Genomic DNA, 27,120 nt, shown 5'->3' on the forward strand with positions numbered 1-27,120 from the left:
TTATTTGTCATGCAGTAAATGTATTTATTTTTATCCATTTTTTTTTTTGCATTTTCCTTTAAAGATAAATCAAGCCCTACTAAAGAAACACAATTTGACTTATTATTCAAAATTTAGTGCTGGATCCAAAAATTACTCGAACTCGAACAGTTGACTGTAAAAAGGTCTATATTTTTGGCAAAATTACTCAAATTCGTCTGATTTTTTTTTTTTTTTTTTGAAAATTTTGAACTTAATAGGTTGGGGAAAAAGTAATTTCGTATTTTCCACTTTATTTCAATGCTTTATAAAAAGTGTTACAATAATATAATTTAAGTCAAGTATGCCCCATTCTGTTACATATACATGTTGCCGTCAAGAATCCAGCTTCATAATGCCTTTTTCATAGAAGCCCTTATCCCTATTGGGAAAAACTCGTAGAACCAATATTCACAGGCCTCTACTGAGGCCAAATTCGTACCCCCAAGCACGTTGGCCACAGACAGGAACAAATGGTAGTTATTTGGTGGCAGGTCCGGATTGTAAGGTGGATGCATAAAAACTTCCCGTCCGAGCTCCCAGATCTTCTGGCGCGTCATCAAAGATGTGTGCTGCCTGTCGTTGTTTTGATGAATCACGATTTCTCTCCTATTCACCAAATCTGGCCGCTTCTATTTGATTGCCATCTTCAAACGGTAGAGTTGTTCACAGTAGAGGGTAGAATTGAGCGTTTGGTCATAGTGGAGCAGCTCATAATAGATTATTCCCTGCCAATCCCGCCAAAGACACAACATTACCTTTCTAGCAATTAATTCTGGTTTGGTTACGGTCTGGGCTGCTTTGTTGGCTTTTGACCATAATCTTTGTCACTTGACATTGACGTACGCAATCAGTCACAATCCGCTTCAGAAACAGATCGATTATTTTCGATACAGGAAGGATTCACGAATGGAAATTCGCTCCATGAGGTTTTTAAATATAGCTAATTTCTTCCTCTGAGACTTACATACTCGACGTACGATAATTTACGACTGAAACGTACAATTGGAAACTGCCGATAAAAGCGTTTGTAGTATCCCATATACTCCTATCTTTACAACGCTTTATGGTATGATCCGGTGTAATCAATAATGAAAAAGAGATAATTCGAAACATTCGAGTATTGATTAGTCTTATTTCTACTATTACTCAATACAATATTAAAAAACTACAGACACTCTCCTTTTATTTTAAGTTGAGTTTATATAGTAAAAGTGATACATTTAAAAAAACAACTCAATCTCGGCTGTACATGAAAATTGGTATATTCCCCTTACACGAACTTGACCTATAAAATATATATTTTTTTTTTTTTCAATAAAATCCAACACCCTCGTAATTAATAATATATTTATTTATTGAATCGAAACTTACCAAGAAAATGGCAACCCAAGCCAAGCCAATGTTATCAAAAGAAATGGCCCCGTGAAAAGGATTAATGTCCCCTGGCTTACAATCCGTATAGTATTGATTCCAATCGATACAATCCGTGGCATTGTAAAGTCCAGTATCAATACTCGCTTTGCATTCCATCCCATTTTCGATGAAATGCGGGAGGTATCGACATTTGTGCATTCCTGAATCTGACTCCGTTGAACAGATGTAGTTTTTGTCCGAATAGGGATCCAGGTAATAAAATGATGTTACTTGTTTCCTATGAAAATAAAAAGAAGGCAAATTTAAAATAATATAAGTAAATTCTGGATTACACAAACGAGTATTTTCAAATATTAAAAAATACGTATTTATACCTATCTACTCATTATTAGTAGATAAATAATGTTTTGATCATTACACAATATACCTATAAGTAGCTTAATATTATCGTTGAGTCCTCTGATCCATGAAGTGATATTAAAAAAAAAAGTTTTTTAATTTTGTATTAACCATAAGATGGTTGACTTAATTATAAAGGACAGTATATAGTGGAGAATTAACAACAAAAACTTTTTTTAACATAAAAAAAAGATATAGGCATATTATTCACACTATAGCATAAAATATGGGATATATACTATAGACCCTGTTATATCTTAAAGTGATATAGTACATTGAAAGTGAATAATTCTACACCTGAAAACGTCGTTTTTAGTCTTAATAAATATTAATTAGTAAACTTTTTTTATTTTCTAAGTTTTAACTGCTGCAATCATCCCCGGCTCCACGGTTAATTAAAATATTTGACAGGTCAAATTCAAATACATACAATTTGTGAGAACATAACTAACAATTATAGTCATTTCATTAATTAAAGCAATAGCAAATATATATAGGCAATGATCAAAATCGTGTGTATTTTGGGCATTTAAAAAAAATACTGAAAATCAACACGGTAGCACCGACAATTTGAGCAATGTCTCGGATGAGATCAGCTTAGCTGTCATGATGTTTCATTAGATCAGCTACAATCAGCTGTGATAAGGAAGAAGGAAATAAACAAGGACATTGGCAAAAATGACTCCAATATGCAACCTCAATTCTGTTCGGAGTCCTATCATATTGCTGCTAAAAATCATCCACGTTACTCTCTGCCTTTTATTAGCACAAACAAATCTGCCATAAGGTTTTGAATATAACTGAATGTCATGGAAAAGGAAAAAGTTCACTACTCAGGAGTTAAATAATAAATACAACAGCCGATGTATAGAAAATTAATTTTCAGATTACCAATTCCAAAAAGCGGCCCAGATCAAAAATAGACACGATTTACATGCCTACATATAGGTATGTTGTGTTAAATTTTGACGCGCTTGAGTCAAACCAACTTTGAGTAATTGAACCAACAAAGAAAAGTATTGCAACTGCCTCCAGTCTCTTCTACAAGTTTATTCATTATAAGTAGGACTTTTTATACGAAAGAATCAATTTAATTAACTAAGAAAAAAGAAAACATGATCTAAAAAAATGAAAATAAGATAATTTTTTTAGACATATTGCAATGCAAATAAATGTAATTACATTTACATTTTAACATTTTTTTCTAAAAATGGGATGTGCCTTACTACTAGAAAAATAAAACTTAATATAAGTATTTTACTCATAATCAAAAATATTTTTTAAGAGTTTTGGCATAATAGTCATAGTATGTATTTAATAAACAATTTTTAAATAATATAAGGATACAGGTCAGTAAGATGCTATAAGAATTATATTACTCAACTAATATTCAATAAAACTAAATCACACTTAAAGCTAGTATAAAAAAATAACTTTATTATTTGAAATTTACATTGATATTATTATGTACATATTGCTTCAATCTGTCGTAATAAGTGCTTAACTAATCAGAATAATTTTCAATCATCAAATTAAGTTAAAAAATTATAGACAAACAATTTCTTAAAAAAGAGAGCACCAATCTAAAGCAGATTACCACGTCTATTGTCCTTAAAGGTGTGAAAATTGTCTAAAACCTCCTGAGTGTAAATCAAAAAGAAAAGTGCTTTTTTCTACATTGATAGATGACATATCTGCTGATAGAAAGCAATATAAAAATATGGTTATACTTGGTCACAGTTTTACCTCGTTAAAAAAAGAATATATAGTGTATTTTGTTGTCAGCTATCGATATTTTTACTTTGTTTTACCACATCAATTTTCTGAACGTTGATTGATTGAATTATAATTAGCTCCTTTTCAACTTTGAACGGTTCTCAACAATCAACATTAGTTCTATAGTTAGAAACAATTCACTAATTACTATCTCATTATGAGCTTTTTTCTGTTTCTCTTCAGATGAAAGGGTACGTAATACAATATATATGTGCTGGATAATATAGGTTTGAATGTTCAAAATAGTTATAGATAATTAATAAAAATACTAATTTCTTACATGTTAACAAATTATACTTTTTTTTAAATGTAGGCTTATGATGATTTTGATAGTTTTCACATCCCTAATCCTGATTTTTTTAAATATTAAACTTCGTCTTAGTTGTTTAAAGGAAGTCTCTGTGAGAGCAAATTTTTTACAGATATCCTATATATATATATATTATACACGTATACGTGTAACCACATGATAGATGTGGTAACCCGCCTTATTACTCAATATGTCCATTCCAGCATAGTAAATGAAATGATAATTAATGCAGGTTAGTACATCTATTGTGTGTGTATATGTCTAAGATTATATTTATGTATATAAATGATATCAGACGAGGAGTTGCTCCCACAATAATATCATTTATGGATCTATGTATGTATACGTCATGTATTTTAACTAAATGACTACTTAATCTAAACCCGTGTTGACCTGATGTATTAATGTAATACTTGCTTTAAAACAGTGTCTTTTACAGCTCAAGAGAATATAGTCACCTTTTATCTTTATCCATTGCCCACTGTATCCTTTACTCCTCACTGCCACTTCATCTAGGCGACGAATCTTAATAGTATTATTATTTTAATTAAGCTAATTGTAATACACCACGGTATATATACAGTATACACACACGATTTTAATCCGAATTTAATGATGATGATTTTATAAGGTCCTTCATTTCATTAATACTGACGCAAATCATGGGAATTTTTTGACTGGTCCGCGTTTTCGGAATTGGTAATCTGAAGCATGAAATTTCTTTTTCTCAGTTGTTGTCATTATTATTTAATCCTGAGTAGTGAGCTTTTCCCCCCTACTATGTACACTCAAAACCTGATTGAAAATTTGTGTCTGTTTGTAAAAGACGAAGAGTAACCTTGAGGATTTGTTGCAGAGTGATAATTGGCTAATTGATATCACTAAAGTTCATATTTTTTGGCGTTCTTTTATGTTTTATATTCATATAGGAAAAACTGAACTTTTTTCCTTTGAAAATAACTTTATATTTATTTATTATATACAGTCACAATATCATTTATATTTCTGGGTCTAACATAGTTTTGCTCAATTACGGGTGCCAAATAACTCATTTTTTATATTGTATACACATATCCTATATCCATTGAATTTTTTATTTTATCTCTCAGTCCTTATATCTATATATTTATATAACTACAGTTTTCAATGTCATGCTCTTTAGAAAAAAGGTTTTTTTATCTTTATCCAGATAATAAATAACTCCCAAGTTTTACTTGTGTACATTATATCTGAACGTGTCGTTTTAATATACTTATAAAATATTTTATATAAAAAGTTTTTCAATATCAGTCTTCATAAAACAACAGGTTAGATTGCTTTAAAAAGATAATTTATTTTTGAGCATATGTATTATATCAAACATATGATAAATTAATGCAATGTGTACTTTTCTATAGTCCTAATATGATTATTTAAGTAAGAACTTGAGAATAGTGAACTTCAGTCATATAATTCTTTATTGTCTTTTATTGACATACTTTTCAAACTTACATCATTGTTTATTTTACATAAAAGAAGTGTACATTGTATACAAATATGCATTCATAACATAATTTAGGAAAGATTACGTTAAATATAATTGTTAAAATCCTAAATGATCAACAAAGTCATAAAAAGCATTCAAACAAGGTCCTTTACGGTGAGATGGGACATTTTTTAACTAAGTTACGAACAAGAATTGAAATAAATCTTGGAAGTTCTTCAGATATTTTGGACAATTGCCAGAAAGTGTAATACATGTACTAGGCTAAAGACGTGAGTAAGATCCTTCTGCATAAGGTAAAGAAACTTGTGAAGTGCCTTGAAGGACACAGTCGCAAGTCTGGGTCAACCTTTCATAAATTGTGGTTTAAACGTATTAAATAAAAAATACATATTGGGTCCCAAATTCCTTTTTCAGAAAGAAATGTTCTCGCCACGACGATCCATCCAAGAATTAACATAATCAAAACAAGAAAAGAAGTTACTCAACAGTTTTTATTTTCTAATCTTAAATTTTTTATTTTTTTGTCAACGTTTTGCACACCCCGAGTAGTTGGTTCAATGACTTACAAATTATTTTCTTTTGTAGTAAGCAGTTTATATCATATAAGTACTGTATTTTTTCAACTGTTACGTCTACTTTTTCTGCATTTAAAGTCGATGAAAAGACCTCCTTAGTCAATCTGCCCTCAAAACAACTTATCTAGGAGCTTTTTCATACATATTTACGTTACATTAAGTGAATTGCTTTGTCACATAATCTGATCTATCATTTCAGGCATCAAATAATAATTGAAGAAAACTCCTCGATAATCTTTATAATATGTACTGAGGGTCTCTATTACTCGGAGGATGTTAGACACTTGTTTTGAATTTGCTAAAATACATTATCCCACATTTTCATCATATTATAATTACGCAATGTAACCGTAATTTTGTGCATACTTTAGTTGTACAAATATTTATCTGATTAACTTCTTGAATAAAATACAGATTATTTCATTTTAAATACCTGGTAGTAATTGGTCAGGCATTTAACTTTTCATCAATGAACTAGGATTTTCTGTACGGCAAGTTTTATAAAACTGCTTATAATTCAGTTTTAATTATATTTTATTGCCATATTTTGTAAAAAAGAGTCTAGGCGTGAAATTTTACCCACGCTTGTCATTGTGTGAACCCCCTTACAGTCTATCAGAAAAAAATATAATACCACATACCAAACGGTTTAATGAACTCATAATTAATCATTAATTATATATATATTCAGTTCATTGCGAAGCTGTGTTGCATAGAATATAATCAATCATACTTCTTATAATTTATGTCTTTTGTTAATGTATATTACTTTTAATTAGCAAATTAAATTTTTCATAAGATTATTGCAGATTACTTTAAATGTTTTTGACGAGTATTTTTTTATAAGTAGATTTTTTTAATTACATGTTTTGAGTGCACTCCCCTTCAGTTTCTAATTTTGTGAGCGCGCTCCTCTTGTTTATGAAGCAATGAGCGCACTTTTGCGCATTCAACAATTTTCGATTGCAATTAAATACATAATTAAAAATACAGTGCTTAGTCTTGGTTACCAAGATCAAGCACTAATTGAAACTTTTCACTTTTGTAACAAAATTTCTTGGAGCTGTGCTCCAGAGTTTTTGTGGAATAGTCACCAATTTGGGCTGCATTTTCTACACCTCTTTGAAGTTACATCCTCATTTTCCGTAGTCTTGTTGTCATTTTTTTCATGTCTATTAAATATGCTTATCTGGTGTTAATTTATGGGTTAATTTTCGTTTATCAATTAAGTATTTAATGATACATTAGTATATGAAGTGTAAGAGTTAGTTGCTAGTTATTTATTTATTTATGTTAGTTGTTTGGTTAAACAATAATCCGCAAATATATTTATTAAATGTTGTTAATTGGTTAACTATTCATTGAGATATTAGTCTTTGAAGTTAAAGAGTATTTGAGGGCTAAGTTGGCACACGCTAGTCGGAGAAACTTGAAGAATATATATTTGAAAAGGTAGCTGAAATTTAAAGGATGGAAAGTTTGAAAATTATTAGAGGATCAAGAATCAAAACAGTTCCCCAAAGCTATAAGTTAATTTTGCTTAAAAAATTATACTATACCAACTTTTCTTATTGATAGATAAAGCTGGCCTATGTGATCAGATAAATAACTGTTTGGAGATTCAAAAGGAAAAATGGTTCTTGCGTTTTCTCTTTTTTCTTATATTTTCATTCTTCATCAAAATCATTGATGTGACCACATGTCCCTTTAATAAATAATCTATTGTTTGTTGCATACCTATTTAAAATAAAATTAATATTAATTGTGAAATGCCTGAAAAAATTGTCCCTACAAGTCTGGATTGAAATTAATGGATGCCATGAAATTTGGAGCTTCCTCTTGGATGACAAGACAATATTTGATCGAATATGTCGATATAAGTACTCTTACAGTACCCAATCCAGACCCTTAATGTCCTCGTCCCGCATCAAGAATATGAACGAATACGAACAAGATCTGACTCATGATAATTATGAGAATTTTAACTTTAACACCGACCTATTAATGATACATGTTTTATGGAATATACTTTTTTTCACCTTGAAGAACCCCAATTTCTCGAAATTTATGGAAGTTTTTTTTTCATGATTTTGACGAAGTAAATAAGATATTGTTGAATATAAAAATTTTAACAACATTTTAAATTAACTCTTCCAGTGTTATTTGAAATATAGAAGATTTTTATTTCTATACTTGAATCCCGTGATATTTTATCCTCCAAAACCTTAGCATTATAGGCAGCTGATTTTTTGAATTAAATATTAATCAATATTACCATATGTTTCTCTCCCACCATTTCCTACCTTAAATTAAGGTCAATTAGCTCCTCTTTTTCTATACTTAGCTTGAAGCTATACGTAAATTCATCTAATGTCAACTATTTTGACAGGTTTATTTTTGTTTAAAGCGGTATAATTCATTATAAAAACAACAAGGAGTAGATGTATAACTTTTAAGTACCTAAATGGACTAGGTAATTATTATAATGGTTCATCTTTTAACAATATTTTGATAATTTGTCAAAATACTCATATTATATTTCATATTCTCATTAAAATGCATTCAATAAATATATTTCAAAAATAGTTATAAAATTAATAGTATCACTTCGTATAAGTAGGTATGATTAAATGAAGGAAAAAGCTCGAATAAAGTTTGCTAATATCACGTGTACACTCCTTCTTGTCTGGAAAAAGGTCATCATCATAGCTCGGGAGAGCTTCCTCCACTAGCACGATGCTTCTCCAGCCATAGTAGTATTTCACGCGCCTGTCTATTAGTTTCTTCACGAGTCATGAATTGAGGATAGTGATGTAGGAACTTAAGAAACTGATGCTCTCCGTTTGTTTCTGCGAGGGATTTGATTTCCAAAAGTTTCTTTACATGTTTTGCTCTGCGAAGCATGAGCCATTGAAGGGACTAATTTATGTTGAAATAAATTGTTTTTTTTTTAAATCTAAAAATCACTTTTTTATTGAACATAACTACTTACTAAAAGAGCCTCCTCTGGAACATCTTGTAGGCCAAGATCTACTTTCTAACAGACATGAAATATATATAAAATTTATCAGTGATTGAGGATAGTGACTTTTTTGGTGATCTATTCAACTTTATTTTTTGTACGTATTATATTTCTATAAAAAAATTGTTATCGTAATTGGTTACTATGTGGATTATCAAGTGTTTTTCTTGCATAATGTTGTATATGCTCGTGAACCAATTGGGTTATATTTAAAAAAGTATATAAGAATATGATAATTTTAAAAACAAATATCGAACATCAGTACATTTGTGTGAAGAGCTAATGGATCCACCGTAGATTGGAAAAATGAAGGAGTCCAATTAATAACAAAATTGAGTATTCCATATACTTTTTTATTGGGTTCGACTCATTTCAATTTTTTGCAACCGATATCGCTAACTTAGGTGTTCAAAAGCCGATTAATCTGCCTTTGTAATCCTAGTAAAAGAACCAAATAAAACCCCGAGTGTGACCATTTTTTGCAACAGTTTTTTTCATCATAGTAGCAAAGTAAAAAAAAATTACATCATAAAATTGTTTAAACGAGGATTCAGTTTTATTTCATTGATGGCCACACGTAGGAATTTGAGCAATAAATGACCGTAAAAAGTTATACTTTTAGTTCCATAGATTGTCAGTTTGAAAAGATTAATCAAGAATATAACTTTAAGAAATATTCATATTCGGTATTTAATAGTTAAAAAAATTAAAACCTTTAATTTAAAAAAAAAAAGTCGTTGATTTCATTTTTTTTAAATTGATCTTGATTTTAAAGGGAATGCAATTTCAGTAATATTTGAGAACTTGTATTTATTAAGGATTATTCTTAAACTGCCTAAAATGAACCGATTTTATTAGCTCTCAGTATTTATTAAACTAACCTTAGTACCAAAGGAGAAAAATTGTACACAAAATTAGCAAGTTTGAATTGAATTAATTTTTCTTTTAATTTTGAATCCTAAATAGACCCTTAAAAATATATTAATCTAAATCGTCTCTTAAAAATCCTAATATATATTGATAATATAAAAAATAATTCTTGAGAAGGGATAAGATAACATGTGTCTACAGTTTTTTTTTGTTTTTTAAATAATCATTAATTAATCAATCACAGTGGGAGGTCCCTGTAAGAAGTGAGGGAATAATCAAAATCTCAATTGAGCGTTTTCAATGACGTCATAAATTGCATTCTAATAGAAGGATACCCCATCTTCATCAGTTGTTATTTTTATAACACAAAACGAACAAATTTCAATAAACCTTGAATTTATTGTTAAATGGCATTAAGAATTTAAAAAAAGACCCAACACCTGCATGGAATACTCCTTGATGATAATGATAAATATTGACATTTGAATTAAATCAGAGTAATATGTACAGAAAATCCTTATTTAATGTCCAAATGAGTACAATTTTTTTTTATCAATTAGGGAGTAGAAAAGTAGGATCATTACAGAAAAATAACTTACTCTTTCCATTGTAATCTTTCTTTTTTATCTACACTATTGAAATAAGAATGTATAAAGATGTAATAATATACTTTTAATATATTTTAGGGTCTGGTGTAAAATAAAACTAGGCATTAGAGGGATATATATCTATAGATAGTAAAGTTTAAGTCCTTATATTTGTTTGTCCCATTTTAAACATCCAATAGTTAACTATTTTCATTAATATTAATGGAAAAATGGTTTTCATTGTTACAAAATTTGGTTGTTAAGACCCCCAAAATGTCCGTCCTCAACAATACTGACGTCACGTCAAAATGTTATACACTTTTAAAACATTGTGTAGTAACTAATGCGAAGGAAAAGGGCACTAAGGAGTCTCAGCTCCTATACATATATATATCATGTACAAGTTATAACTTAAATGAACAATTTGTACAAGTTGAAAACAAAAAATGAAAAAAAGAATTTACAGTATATTTTTTACAAATATAATAAAAAAACGAACCAATCCTTGTTTTTTCTATCAATTAATAGTAAAAATTTTGAACTTTCCCGGCATAATATTAAATCAAATATCCACAATAGTATTTCTTGTAAATAAATAATAATTAAGTAATTATGTATAAATTAAAAATGAAATGTTAACATCAAATAATAGTTGGTAATTAATTGACTGATGATGTAATCAAATAAATTGTAATAAGATGTAGAAACTGCAATTGGTACAACCTGTATAAACAAGTTGTAGCAATATTTCAACTTGAACACAACATGCTCATACTACGTCATCGAAAATGTGAATACCTTATTGAAATTGCATAATTTTTATATTTTTTAACTACGCTGTACCTTCCTCCCCGGAGTTTTGAGCGATCCTCAAAAGATATGGTTCTGGTTATAGTACAAATCAATCAGCACATACAAAAAATAAGCTGAATAGCCAACACAGAAGGGATTTGACTATCGTTTAACTTACATATTCTTTATCATCATATGAAAATATATCAAGACCACCTTGATCAAAGAGCCATTCAAACATTGCATCGGATGATCTTCTTTCTTAATTTGGAGATAGGAAGAATGAGGTAAATGTAAATACGTATTTTTTGTTACTCATTGGTGTATTGTATGGAAATATGTCATGAATAGAGTTGTAAATTTTAATCATTTGATCGAGTGATATATTGTTTTTATTTGAAATTCTGAGCTGTGTTTTTGTACTCCAAAGCTGTAATAATTATTCAGCTTAATTTTTGATCCTCTCATATTTAGATTGCCCATGTCAGTTTTTGGTTTCTTTATTTTATATGTATATCAAGAGTATTAATAATTTACAACTCTAGTCATGAAATCATATGAATCATTAGTTAAATGCTGACAAAAATGAGTGACACAAAGAAGGAGATATATTTTAGTAAAGGATAAAGCACCTTCTGTTGCAACATCTCCAAAAAAAGACGCTAGACTGGTTTTTCTTTTAGATGGGATTTCAAACTCTGGCTCTTCCTCTTCATCAATGATAAGATGCTCATAGTGACTCCTTTCACTTAAACTCATACATACTATAATGGGTTCATTGTATATACATACATATGTATCGTCAACTCAATTATTTTACATACAAAGAGGTGTGAGGCAACCCAAATATTCTCATTTTTTAAATTCTTCCTGGTATTTCCCAAAGAATATGTAAACTTAAGTAGTCTGCATTGATTCTATTTCTTTCACGCTCTTAAAGGAATTTGAATTATTCATGTTAGAACGAGATAAAATGAGACAGAGGACATTATTACACGTAGGGATTAAAAATAGGTCATGTTTCATTTAAATTTTCATTTAGACTTTGAGAAAAGTAGTAGTGTCACTACATACAGAGTTTCCCAGAGTTTTAAACCATGGGAAATCTTTGCAAAATTCTATTTACATACATACAAATAAACGTTCATTCACATTAAGTTTTCTTGTACATACAACATAAGCTATATGGGAACGTATGAAATGAATTGACCTAAAAATATTCAGTTTTTTTGTAATAGACCCTCCTTTTTTTTGTCAAAGTTTTGACCTCAATAACAATCCGTTTGTGGCATGGATAGATAGATAGCTTGACTCCTACATGTAAATTGACTGTCGTTTTCGGATTAATGTTTTTTCCTCTTGCAAAAATATTTTTTTTACTGGGGACAATCAAAAATATACTTTGGTAGAGTTTAAAGCCTGTCAGGGTATTATTAATACTTTTGCATCAAAAAGGGTCATTTTAAGACCTTTTTTACTATCCTAAATATTACTTACTGTTTTATTAAATATAACTTAACAAAATCTAAACCCAGCTAGAGTAATAACTTTTGAACAAAGGGAAAACAATATTTTTGATAAAACCGGGAAACTGTAAATACAATGCAGATTTTTGATCCTTTAAACGATTAAAAGAATGGTGTTCTATATTTTTAACTGCTAAAGCAAATACTAAAAAAAAGACTTAAGAATCCCATTTAAAATATTTTAATGGTCTAAACCACGCTAAAAATGGCATTAGATGCCTCAAACATTGATTAATTAAGTTTTGTGATTGTCCTCAGTAAAAAAGTGCTTTGTGCAGGAGGAAAAAATATTACTCGGAAAAACGGGACAGGCTAAAACATACAGCTATTTTTAAGAAGTTTATATGTAAAATATCTATATATCAATAATAATAATATTATTTTTTTCTTAATCTATGACATCTATTGACAATAAATAATCAAAACAGGCTGTCAGCAAGAATAATAATATTGGCCGTGACAATAGTTGTCATAAAATAATAATACTGCCACACGTTGAAAACGTATATTAATATGCAAGATATTGAGGATACATATGTAGGAATGTTGAACTCTGTTTACCATAGAAAGTTGCATCCTTTTCTGCAACAAGGGCTCGAATATCTGATATAAAGTCCCACGTATCCCTTAGTTTTCTGAAAAAAAGTTGGATTTAATTATTTTGATATTTGTACAAGAAAAAGTATTCGGGAATTTACTGCCGATATTTCATTATTCCGTTATCACTCTATCTTTAACAACAGTTGCAAAAGTAACTAATAAGAATACGTTCCGTGAAAGGCCACACGTCAAGTCATCCATAGTAATACAATTATGGAGATTACATACACACTATGTTTGTCCTCAATTCATATAAAATGCAATTTCATCTTTAACCAAATCTATAACAACATCTAAATATTTGTCATTCAAACCCTCATCCGCTTTTTTGGTTGCTTGTTGTCAAGTAAAACTGGTTTGATTACAAAGTGAAGTACTTTAGATTTAAAGTACTTGAAATACATTCTTGTATATATATTTAAAATAACCAGCTCATATACAAATTTATTTACTTTCCTTATGCATATCAAATTTACACTTGAGGTCTGTCAACGCAAAAACAAACAAGAATGATTTTTCTCAAAAGTAACTTTTTAATTTTCGATTTGGATATGGGAATCTGAGACCGTCTATAGCTTATGTTGGACAGAATTAGTTAGGTCCTTTAAAAATTTCAACCTGGACCGTTCTGTAGAAAAAGTTGACCCAGATCGATCCTACAAAAAAATGAGTCTTGATTTGATTCCAAATCAAGAACATCAGAACAATGACTTCATATGAAGTTTCAATTGCCTCATATAGGTAGATACAACTAGGATGGGTAAAAAATCGGCCCATAGAGTGAGCTCAGAAAATTGGCTCACGACATGGAAATAATTAAATTTCAGTTTATGACTACTTTTTCAATAGAAATATTAGTCCAAATCAGTCTTGAAAGAATCACTCAAGATGGAACAAAAAAAAAACCTGGGTTGGGACGGAATCTCAACTTTAATAAATACGTTTAGTGTATAATAATAAAACGTGGTTCACAGAAATATTTTGGTGGCGTCACAAATTGCTCTTGAAGTTTGCAAAAAATATTTGCTCGCAATTAAATAATAATAAGATATTCCATTGCATTTTAAAGGCCATAATATCAGATCCAAATAAAGTCTTATAAGTCATAAGTGCTTTAAATTATGCCCAACACTCTTAGGTATCTACATCACTCTATAAGTTTTAATATAAAGCCTACTGTAGACAAAAATAAGACAATACAATATTAGGCTGTTCGTGAAGTTTAAAAATAAGTGCTGAATTTGTCATGATCTGGTTTAATGTCACAGCATCACATACGTTTAATTCATTCATTAGTAGATTGTGTACTTATTTGTTTATGACGATAGCTAAGTACAGTGGTTCCACCTTCCTAATAATAATATTTTTTTAGGTTTCCTCATACTTTATTATAGTATAATTAAGAATAAGTTACAAAGATTTGTTATTGGTTCATAGAAATAAAGGTGCAGCGTAGATATAGGTCAGTTTGTATGACCATAATGGATTTGCGACAAATTGCATTAATTTAAATATTTATAAGAGTCATTTGATGGAATAATGAAATTAGAAATACCGATAGTAAATTGTCAAAATAGCAATGACACCTACTTTTCTGTGAAGGAGTTATGTATCATTTTTCTATTTCTTTCTTCCAGTCTTTTGATACTTATAGAAGCAAAGGACAATCGATTTTTTTCAGTAAGAAGCAACACACACACAAAAAAAACAAAAAAAAAACTCTTGATAAACAAAAGAAGCAAAGAGTCAGTACTTAAAATAATATATATATTTCTTCCTTGTCCACACGCTGTCTTCCTGAATACTAAAGATATTAATAAAAAAATGTTCTCTCCTAGTCTGCTGTTGCTCCTTTGCTAGAATGGCCTCCCACCCCGTTTATTCTTATTATTTTTATTTATATGTACTTAGTTGGTGCTAAAGTACAGGGTGTGCTACTCAATATATACGCATTTTATCGTTGCTTTAAAAACACAATTTCTTGGTAGTTTGCTTTTTTGTAATGAATTAAAGGCTATAAAGTTATACGTAATCCGTCAGCACAGAAATAAAGCTAGAATGATTTTTTTTTCAAAATAGTGTAGGATACCATTTACATTATCAAGTATAGAGTAAATATTCTTCTTCTTGAGTTTGTTCAAAATTATTCATGGGTTAACTAACCACACCTTATGTAAAAAAATAACGTAGAAATAAAAACTGACACAAGTCCCAGTGAAACCCATTTATCTTCATTTTAACCTCAAGAATGAGGATGGAATATGTAACTAACATACAAAATATTATTTTTTTTGCCCTCCTGATTCATAAGGAAGCAAGTTAATCCTTCAAAAGTACATCATGATTTGCTTTATTTACTCGATGAACAACTATATTTCCCCTCTCTCTAATTACGTGCTGGAGAGTTGGAGGCTTCGAAGGAATCAGCAACAATACTATATGTAAAAAACGTTCAAAATACAAGTAAACTTAAATATATTTTGTACAGTCATTTCATTTATTAAACAAAGACACAAAACCTGTTTTTCACTTAAGGCATGTATTACTTGTCCTTGATAAATGCCCATTATGTTGTAGTTCTTCAACATGCCCATTTTTTGTAAACCAAAGAGTATGTTCATTAGGCTGGAGCATATTTTTTCAAATTTCACAATGTTAGGGTCTTAGAAACTCAAAATATTCAAAGTTTTAAAGAAAATAAGTTTGATTGTGATACGCCAAAGAATTATCCATGCATATAACATGCATCTCTCCTTTTTTAACCTTCGTTGGTCAAACTAATGGTAATTTTTTTAGAGTATAATGATTACGAGAGAGGGAATGTAATAAAACCTTAAAATATTTTTTTTGCTTAATCTAAATATTTTATGTCAACTGAAAACCTAAAAAACCTTTACTTTTCGGAAATTTAAAAAATAATTTCCACCCTAATGGGCATAGACATGCCTTGTACGTAGGTATAATTGCAAAATCTTGTTGTTATTATTATTTTTGCAACTCGTGCAAGTTAGTTATTTTAAGTTGTGTTGTATTTGCTCCTTTTAAATTATTCCTTTAAAGCAATTTTGTGTGAAGCTGTGATTACTTTGAAGTGGATTTCCTTCATAATAAACAAATGAAAGATTAGATAAGGTAAATGTAGTTGTGTTTGTACAAAGTTATGTAGTTTTCTCCTTGAGATCGTTAAGTTCTAAATAATTATAAATGTTTAAGTATGTACTTAGAAGGATTTGACTTCTTCGTATTCAACATATAATCCTTATTTCTTGACATCATTTTGAATTATTACATTAAATGATGTTTTTATACATTTTTGGGGTAGTACATAAATGTCATTAACAATTTTTTTTTACAAAATTGGCGTGAGACTCACACATTTCTAATCAAACTCACGCTCCCACTCCAAATATTTATCATACATCATCAATTTAATGAGTTTAAAATATTCAATTGAGAACCTCAAAGTTACAAATGGAGGCTACACACCCCTGCCTTAAAGCTTTCAAAACAAGCCACAAGTGTCGTTTTTTGACTTCAATATATATTTTTGTTGCCATACTTTATTCTTCATTAAAAGCTTAAAATCTTGGTTTATCTCATCATTATCATAATGACGTCAAATACACCAATTATGTCGACAAAAATTTAAAGCTTTTTATTTATACACATTTTACATATAACAAAGATCCCCGAATAAAAGTTTTTGAGTCTCTTCCATCCCAAAATAATAAATTATTACCTACCATTATATTTTAAAACTTAATAATATAATTTTTAAAGAGAAAATAGAGTTTTTATTTACGAATTTGCAACAAATATATGAGAACCATAAACTTCTGTTAATTGGAAAACAGATCTCAAAAATTAAATTCATATCCGTTTATATAAATCTATCTCGAATAGGAATATAATAAAACTGAGTAAGATGATGTCATTTACTAAATCGATTCCTCCAATACCTTATTCACGTTTATTTTTTTAAAGATCCTATGAAATCTCTGCAAGACCCAGGCACTCCAATTCATCATAGACTAACATAGGCCATCAAAATTACTAAAGGCTACTCTGAATTGAAATAATAGTCGGAATTCCTTTTTTATTGAACCTGACAACTTCCAACTACTAAGACGACAATGTCTTATATACTGTGATCATTTGCAAAGCTAACAATTATAACAGATACCTCACGACCATTTGTCTAATGGCAAATCTGAGGTGACGGAGTGAGGGATTGGGAAATAGCAAGTTATAAAGTATCAAGTGATGTAACTTTGTTAGAGTAAAATAAACTTTCATGATTAGAGAAGAAAAAACGGGATGTTTCATTGCTTAAAACAAATTGTTAGACTAATAATATTTATATATTTTAAAAATTAAATAATTCGTGCCTACCTTCGTTATAAGCTTTTTTTGAAAAAGCATAATAAAATTAAAATATATTCATACCAATACATAATTATTATACGTTCCCTGCAAAAATGATATTTTAAATGAAAATTTTTCCTCCTTTGACCTGTAATACATTTTTCAAATCACATATAGACAGATAATGTGAACAATATGTTTGAAAATTATGTGTTCCATAGGTTTGCCCCCACTTTTCCTAGCGCTCTACAAAATTCGAATACCTAAGTATCGAAACCCAAAGATTTATTGCACTGATAAATTTTATTCAGAATCATTGATGGCCACATAACAACTTTGTAAAAATATTAATAATTATTGTTTTAAATATATAATCATAATTTTGTAAATTAAAGCTGTCAACCATTTTTAGATATTCTACTTTTAAAATATAGTATTGCTATGATTGATAAAGTATTTAGAAAATTTTTTCTTGAAGATGTCACTTTAGTTTATATGTTGGGATGTATAAATATCTAAAAACTTGGTTGATCAATTTTTATGAACTGGTGTATGATAATATCTCAGAAATGACGATTGATTACGCTGATAAATTAACTTTAAAATTGTATTTAAAAATACAGATATTTCTTTCAGTATCCACGCAGATATAAATATTTCATGTTTTGAAAACTTAGAAACTTTTAAAGTATGGATAATTCGGGGATGTTAATGATTAACATCCTCGAATTATCACTACATCACTAGTAGGAAATGAGGAAAGAAAGGTCAAAATTTGGGATAATTAATTTCGTCGTCCAATACCTTGCGAATTCTACACAAAAGTCGTTCTGTAGAACAAACTTTGTTTTGATATATCATTACATATAATATATATCAGCCAGTGACGCCACCATTAATCTATATTAAACCTAAAAACATTCCGTTTTTTTCATAAAAATCATAAATAACTGTAAACTGTTCTCGTATCTCAAAAAATTGAATGTTGGGAAACTCGAACCTCAAAATATTCTCATAGCTTTCCTTTCACCCTTTGCTAATGCTGATGTTTATTGTATCAGGCTGAAGATTTTAATTTACTTGAGCCTTACTATGTTGAACTACCAAACTAAATAACTTGATCGTTTTTATTTCTCAATGTGACAGACACAGCACTACTTCGATGTAATCTCCTCAAGAATGAACGAATACAAATAAATAGTCATGAAATTCTGTTTATTTTGATTGTATTAAGAAAAGAAACAAAAATCAACATTGTAACTCTGACAATTAAAATAATGTTTTGAGGAAAGCAACTCATGAGGCTCTCATGTAGTTTTATTAGATCAACTACTCTCAGCTGACTGAGACAAGAGAGGAAGAGAAGAAGGAAATAAATAAAAACGTAGGTAAGAATGACTCTGATGTTGATCCAAAATTCTGTTCCCAGTCCAACAAGGATTTACAATTATAACTCTGCAACGAATCCTCAAGGGCAGTCTCCGTCTTTTAATAGCACTCACAAATGTTCAATCAAGTTTAGAATTTAATGAAATGTAGTAAAAAATAAAGTTCACACCTCTGGAGTTAAATAGTATTTATTCTTTAGACTACTATTAAAAAAAACAAAAAACCGTGGAAGTTGAAAAATACCTCGGATTTTCATAACTTCTGATTAAATCTTTATGAACTATAATAACACAGCTTAGATTACCAACATCAAATATATTTACAGGAGAGTAAATGCTTCAAAATTACAACTCTACTAATACAAATGTAGTTTTATGTAAGATTTTTTTTTCTTATTTTATAAATTTTACGTCATTTAATCAAATGACTCCACGTTAAATTTCAAATGTTTCAAATCTAGATGATAAAAAGAGCAAATTGATTACTTTTATCATCAAAACTCATTTTGCATATTCAGAAAATATATTAAATATATGTAGATCTGCTTATAACCATATTTTAAGTTTAATATTCAAAGATTTGTATGAATACATATTACGAACAAAATTTTGGACCAAGTTATGCTTTATTAACTTTCTTGGCAAAAAAAAGAAAAAGATTTTTCTCCAAAAAAATATGGGAAGCAAGGAAGAGAAACTTAATTCCCAAGGAAGTTAATACATTAAATGAATTTTAGCTTTTTTTATATGGGTACATAATGTATGTACCTATGTACTTTCTAAGGAATACAAATTAGAGCTAATGGTTTATAATACATATACATTATCAATGTATATGTATACAGGGGGCGGGGATCAAATTGTCGCCAAAATATTTTTCTACAAAAAACAACACAAAATATACATTTTTTAAATTTTTTAGGTCTGTAATGTAAATTATTTAACTGATGTAAATTAATCATTATTTATTTCGGTATGTCATATTGTGAGGGAGACTGCAACAGTTGTAACACTGTTTGTGTCGACATCCTAAAATTTAACCAATAGTACATTATCGAGAAAATCTATTCTCCTGAAAAATAGTATGCGTGAATTCGAATCAAACCCGCTACTAGAGAAATAAATACATTGAGCTGTAGAACGATCATGCTAGAAAAAAACAAAAAACTGAAAAATGGCATTGTAACCTTAACAAAATGAAGAGAGAGAAAACAGCTTATTTGTGATGGTGTTTTATTAGATTTTCTGTAAGCAGCTATGAGGGAAAGTTAATAAACACATATCCCACCTATTATCTAACAAGGACATTGGTATGAATGACTCCACTGTCGACCCTCAATACTCCTCTGGGTTCAAATATAACTCTAATGGCGTATCTATCGTGTGTGTACACGTATATATGTAAACATGCATGTATATTAACTCTTAATGTATTCAATGTTAAGTGTAAACACTTTTAGGACATTTTTGACATGGTCAACACCGATTTTTATAATTTCTAGTGAGGGTGTTTATCCAAACCAAAGACCACTATGATTGAAATTTTACACTTATGCAAGTGTAAGGGCTCATTTTGGACTCTCTCTAAATAGTCTCCTGCATAATAGTCCAAGGGATTCAGATCTGGCGAGCTGGGAGGCCATATTTCCTTTTCTCGAAACATAAAATTCTTAATATATATAGATATATTTTTTTTTTTCAGAATAAATCCTGATTCAATCGCCCGATTTGGAAAAACTACACCAATTTCCAATTCTAGTATGATACCAATCTGTCAACCTCAATTTAGATTCTCTAGCATAATTATCTATGGAGTTATTTGCGTCCTTGGACGGTGGCCCGGCATGGAAACACATAATAATGGGCGTGAGGCGTTTATATTTGGAGGACATCTAAAGGATTTTGTATATTTTCTGATAAAGTTTTGCCAGTTGAATCTAATAAAGACACTGTTTTAAATATAGATCTCAAAATTGCCAAGACATTGAGGTTTAAACTTTAAAAAAAATGAAAAAAAATCTAAAATGTTTCAACCCCGGTTCTTAGGACAGTATTTAAAACAAACAAGGAGAAATTTGTCATTCACATCACATGATTTTACTTTTAAACAATGGAAATTCAAGGCATTAAATTAATAGTTTGTGTAGGAAAAATATTGAAACACTATTTTTTTAGACACATTTTTTTTTTTTGCATAGGTAGAAATCCAAATACAAACAAAGTATGTACACACATAAATATTTTAAAGAAAGGTGTATGGTTCTTCAAAAATATAACAATACCAGTTAACAAGAAGTATATACCTAATATATTATACTTATACTAGAAATATATTTACTAAATTCCTTATATGGTAATACATACATGAACAGTTCTATTGCTCCTCAAAGACTAAACTATAATTATATCTGCATTTCAGCAACTACATATGTAGTCAAACTATCTGCATTAAATTTGTAGTTTTTAAATAAAGGATAAAAAACGCTAACATAATTATAATTCTATTAACAAATCATTTATGACTCTTCTAATAGAGAAAAGGAAACATCAAAATGATTACATAGTTAATTTATACTTGAAAACCGCGAAGTTTCCTTTTTTATAAATAGGCCCCAAATGGGGCATTATATAAAATTATTAATGTTTACTTTTTGTCTATGCCATGATAAAATAATAAAACACACAAAAAGAAGCATATTTCTATCTTTATTGCATCTTTTTACCATATCTCCAAAAGGAAAAGAGGATTGCAATTATATGGTAGCCATTAGTGTACGGTTTTGTGCTGGAAATAACAGATCCATAATAATTTTTCTAAGACCAAGCTAATTTAGTATGTACTGCTCTCTGGGTAAAGTTCGGTTTAATACAGAGAAATCTGACTAATTCAAGAAAAAGACTTGCGTATTTTTCTCCCCGGTCCATGTTCTCATGACAATCTAAGAAAAATCACTTAAAACTGAGCTAAAAAAACAGTCTCAGGCTGCGTCTGAACATTAGCCTTAGCCCATTTACACACTCCTCTCCAACAATGGGACTATTCTTCCTTTAAAAATAGGAACATTCCCAATTTAATTCGAGTTCAATAGATGAATATTCAGAAACTTTATAAAGGGATCAAGTAGAGTAATCAAAAGCTGACAAAACTGAAAATAATTTTTATTGATGTTGTTGGAAAAAATTTCTGATATATATACGGATATAAAAAAATTAATATTTCTTCTAACTTTTGAAAAGATACATAATTACTGCTACTTTTGAATGTTTGAAATCAAAATATATATTTTTTTGAAATAGACTAACACATTTAGTATATGTGTTGTATACAAAATCGTAGCTACCTATTAAAAAAAAGCAATGTACAATAAAAACAAATTACGATAAATTGACCAGCACTAGAAATGGATCAAAGTAATATTTATACTTGTCTGCTCATCCGTCATAAATTAAAAATAAAAGATATGCTTGCTTCAGTACAATGGACCATAATTACGATTCCCATTTATGTCACTCCAATTTAAAACCAAAAAATAATACAATCATTTAGTGTTCATTAGTCAATGATAGATTAATTTCAGACTCCCCTCAATTAAAAAAATCCTTCGTATATATGGTCACAGTAAGAGGTCATTAAATTTTGAGAGCTCAAGGTAGCACAAGGTGTTCACAATAACATGATCAGTTATAACTTTGGAACTTTTTTAAGTATAGAGCTCAAATTGGTGTCTTAGTGTAGATTAAACACTGATACTTCGTTTAGCTATAAATGCAAATTAGGAAAAATGAACATTGGGGGAGGTTTGTGCATTTCCAAGTGATCATTGCGCTCGGAAGACTGATTTTCTGTAAATGTTTTTTTAGAAGAGTGTACTAGAACAAAATTATACCCCATAAAACTTGCATAAACTTATGCCAGTGGCTAATTACTTCACAGTAAGTAATTTTTTTAAGTATTTGTATATAATTTAATTAATTAAGGGATACCATTTTCCCTGGTATTTGTTATTTAACTAATAAATTTCCATTTGGAAAGATAATTCTGAGTGTTCCCTCTTTTCTATGGTGGTGTCTGAGCGAATCAAGTAGTCCGAAATTTCTTTTAATGACGTCATCATCTGTCTTTAAAAATCAACAAAAATACTTACTTGTACTCAATCCACTTCATACCACTAAATGGTAGTTTGCAAAAAATCAGTGTTACTCATATCATTTTTTGAAAACTACTACATTTGTGCATTATTTTATACTTCTGAAGTTCTTTGTAATATAGCTTATGTACAGGCCTGATAAATATTTTGTACTTTTCAAGAGTAAAATTTAAACACGAGGTTGTGTAATAACATTTACTTAACAAAAACATCAGAAAAAAGTGTGTAATACAACTTTTATTCAATATGTGAGCCCTTTGCTCTAATAATTGTATTAATACGAGTCCTAAATGAATTGGTGATTTGACGATGTAGTCATATCCTAGCTTGTTCCACACTTTTTTGATGGAATCTTCTAGAGACTCTAGTGAGGAGAAGCACACACCCTTTCCTCCAGACATTTCTAGATAGATTAGTTCAAGGAGTTTGCATCTGTATAGGAGGGAAGCCGCATGTTGAGGTCCCAAAAGTCCGCAAAGTGTTCTCCCAGGAAGGCCAAAGTCTTCCGTCTTGAGTGAAAACAAATTTGTCCCCGAGACAAAAACGCTTTCTTATCAAGAAGTTCGATGTAAGCATCTGCATTGATCTGCTACTTCCTCTCCACAAAAATGGGCGAGAAAACTTCGCCTGTGCTGGCCACTGAATTTTTTGTTCTTAAGACATGTCTCACTTAAGTGGAGACATTGTCTGTATGTTCGATTGTGATGTAGCGTCTGTTTTACTTATTTAGTGAGGCATTAATGGTGAAAATTTTACCATCAAAAAAGAGCATAACATTGCCGGAATTTTTGTTGGTGTTGAGCAAATTTAGAATCTTCTTTTCTCTTTCAAACTGTCCCAGATTTTTCTGTTCAGACATAAGATGTATTTTTGTACTCCTCCATAATTTTTGCACCAATGTTATGCCAGATTGAAAATAATAATATGTATACCACTAAATAAGATCAACCCTGTATTTAATTACAAATTACCCGTGGATATTGACCTTACCCGAGTCTCAATTAGTTTCTACACGAGTAGAAAAACAAATAAACTATAAACGCATTCCTAATGTACTCACATAGCTAGGTCGGGTTCAACCAATATTATACACATAGATATACGTTATGCAATAGGATTAATTTATCCGAGTAACACCTTTGCATAATAATAATAGAAAAATTTAATGGTATTTAACACTTTAATCATTTAAAATATAGGTGTTTAATTCACCTTTCTGGAGATGATACTTTGGAGCCTAAGTGATATTTATATCCCTAACGCAGCCAATAGGTTAATGTTTTGGGAATTTTTTTTAATTTTTAAAAATTTTAGTTCTTGTATATTTCTAAAAACAAAAATGTGAATTTTTGGGAGAAAACTCAACGTCATTACTTTGAGAAAGTAGGAACGCCTTTAATATTTCATATTCATTTGTTATTTTGTAGATTTATGATAGTGTTTTTAACTAATTTTTATTAATTTTAATATATAAATGAGAATTTGGGATAAAAAAATAATAAAATGAGCGATTTTCTTTATACAATATTTTGAAAAATTGATTTATAAACTCATTACATTTTCGCATATAATTTTTTTTATCTTTACAGCACAAAATGGGCTTAGGTAAGTAAGAAGTTTGTATATTTTTCTTTTAAATGATTTATGGATTATAAATTCGCAATTGTATCCACATAGGCGTTGAGTCACAAAATTATCAAACTGGTCAGTGCTCAAATCGAAGATTTGGAAACTCCAATAACAAATATGATACATATGGCTTCATAGTTAATTTAATTAATAATGTGTAAAATTATGTTTTTCAGATTTTTTCTGGATTTCAATAGTAAAATTTTCTTTTGGATTTCCCATTCATTCCTGAAAAGTGAGAAGTTACTGACTTCTTTTAAAGTGATATGAGATAGTTTGAATACAAGCAGATACCGACGTGAAAACATATGATTACGGTTTTTTTAAATGTATAGACCGAAATACTGTTCTGGAAATATAGACTCGTAAATTAAAGGTAAATATTCTTGTTCTACAATATTCAGAATTTTCGTATAAACTGAAAAAGTCGTTAGAGTAAATTTTTAGTTTGGAGTAGAGTAGATATCAATTTTTCTGAGGGTAAATGCTTCAAAGACTATTTTCCTCGAGCCTTCCTTCAAAACAATCCTTTAGTTTTGCATTTGACCACTGAAAACCGATTATTGCATATCAGACATAGAAAAAAAAATTAATCTAATTTGTGAGCAATGTACCTAAAAACTTGGAAAAATTTAAAAAAATGTCAAATGCGTGACTTATTATTAACTTTTCTCTAGTTTTTAAAAATAATTTCTTGTAACTATATATTGTTACATCCATAAATAACATTTTAAATTTTAATATCAATATAAAACAGATGAGGCCTTACTTGAAATAAACACTTCCAATGACTTTCTTAATCATATCATCTGGAATATAGCATCGCTGTCTCAAGAGTCCGGCCCAGAGTTGCACACCGATGATTCCGAATATGAAAAATACGAAAAAACAAAGTAGAAGAACGTTTCCCAACATAGGAAGTGTATCTAGGAGTAACATCACGAGAATGCGCATGCCTGAAACATTAAAAAGTAAGAAATAACTTTAGTACAACTTAAGAAAGAAGTGGGATTTTTTCTCTCACTTGGGTTAATATATTAAAAGAATCACTTTTATAGTTACATAAATTGATAGGTTTTTATAAAAAAACTTTTCTTGTTAATGTCTTCCAAATGAGGAGGTTACAATCAAATACTTGATAATAAAAAAATAATTTTTTTATGAAAGGTTATTTATTATTATATACATATACGAGATGTTCACAAACGAATTATTGTTATTTATCTGACTCCTTAATCACATGCTGCTATAGTTTAGAATGAATACGACACCCACGATAACAAAAATATGTACTAACTTTAATTAAAATATATAAACCAAGTGACGGAACGAAAATCACGTAAACAGTATTTGTAAAATTTAGCGGTCTACGTCAGTGGTTCTCAAAATTTTTCGACTTCAAACCTTAAAATATGTGACTAGACATTTACATAGACACTGACCACTGCACATTTCATTTGGAGATGGATATAATATATGGAGTGCATTATATGCAAATATATGACTTAGCACCCTATAAATATCACCCAGAGGCAAATAATTTAAGTTCTTTAACTATACTGATAAAAAAAAAAGAATGTTAATTCTACATATATTGAAAATTATAAGAAATATAATTACAAAATAATGAAATTTATTATAAATATGAAATCAGCGATACATGCACTGCTAAGAATCATTTTTAGAGTATCAGTTCTTTTTTTTTTTGTGGTAAATAAAGTCAAAAAAGGTTTTCTCACTCAAATAAGTTGAGCCAAATGTTAAATATGAAGCTGTTATAGCCAGCAGTGAGTACTCATTCATTACAGAAATCCAGAAATTCATAATGTGTTTTAGAAAAAAAATCTGTTGTGAGTATTTAGTTAGATGAAAGTTCGAGGAGAGCATTTTTGTTACCACACAAATGAACACTAAATTCGTTAATAAAAGGGGGAACATTCCGTTATTTATTTCTAGAGCATTATTTTCTTAGAAATACTTTTTAAAATGATCCAGAAGAGACTTAAAAATAAACCTTCATCATAATTTAAGTTATCCTCCTACTCAAAGTAATGTCAGTTTAAACTACATTGTTCTCTTTTGGAAATCATCTTGCTAGCCTCTGTTGTGTCCCACGATCCCCACTTTGGGATCCACTGGTCCACGCAACATTTTTATTATACCACCAGAGGCAGTGAATATTACTCTATAACTAACTTTGCAAGCTCCCTGAATTCACAGTTTGAACTAAATTAACAACGTAAAGTCTACGA

The 27,120-nt window shown here is 29.4% G+C and overlaps 1 protein-coding gene and 1 long non-coding RNA gene across 5 annotated transcripts in view; one reads left to right on the forward strand and one right to left on the reverse strand.

Moving 5' to 3' along the window:
* The window catches only part of Ca-alpha1T (Ca[2+]-channel protein alpha[[1]] subunit T), a 490,322-nt gene that overhangs the window by 54,908 nt on the left and 408,294 nt on the right, over positions 1–27,120 (reverse strand). For 2 of the 3 annotated variants that reach the window (XM_071887138.1, XM_071887140.1), the window contains 2 exons: positions 25,638–25,824; positions 1,393–1,672 (listed from right to left, as the gene is read on the reverse strand). In XM_071887138.1, the coding sequence (XP_071743239.1) occupies positions 1,393–1,672; positions 25,638–25,824 (467 nt within the window). Of the gene's footprint in view, positions 1–1,392; positions 1,673–14,928; positions 15,095–25,637; positions 25,825–27,120 lie in introns of those variants that run through there. The other variant, XM_040707946.2, reaches the window with a different exon arrangement.
* On the forward strand, positions 16,332–22,874 carry LOC121114124 (uncharacterized). 2 transcript variants are annotated; one of them, XR_005863211.2, is made up of 3 exons: positions 16,339–16,470; positions 18,850–19,091; positions 20,794–22,874. It is a non-coding gene; the product is annotated as an uncharacterized lncRNA (long non-coding RNA). The 2 variants fall into 2 exon arrangements; XR_005863209.2 differs by lacking the exon at positions 18,850–19,091 and having other exon boundaries at positions 16,332–16,470.

Source organism: Lepeophtheirus salmonis, chromosome 1 (assembly GCF_016086655.4).
Source record: "Lepeophtheirus salmonis chromosome 1, UVic_Lsal_1.4, whole genome shotgun sequence".
Taxonomy (NCBI): Eukaryota; Metazoa; Arthropoda; class Copepoda; order Siphonostomatoida; family Caligidae; genus Lepeophtheirus; species Lepeophtheirus salmonis.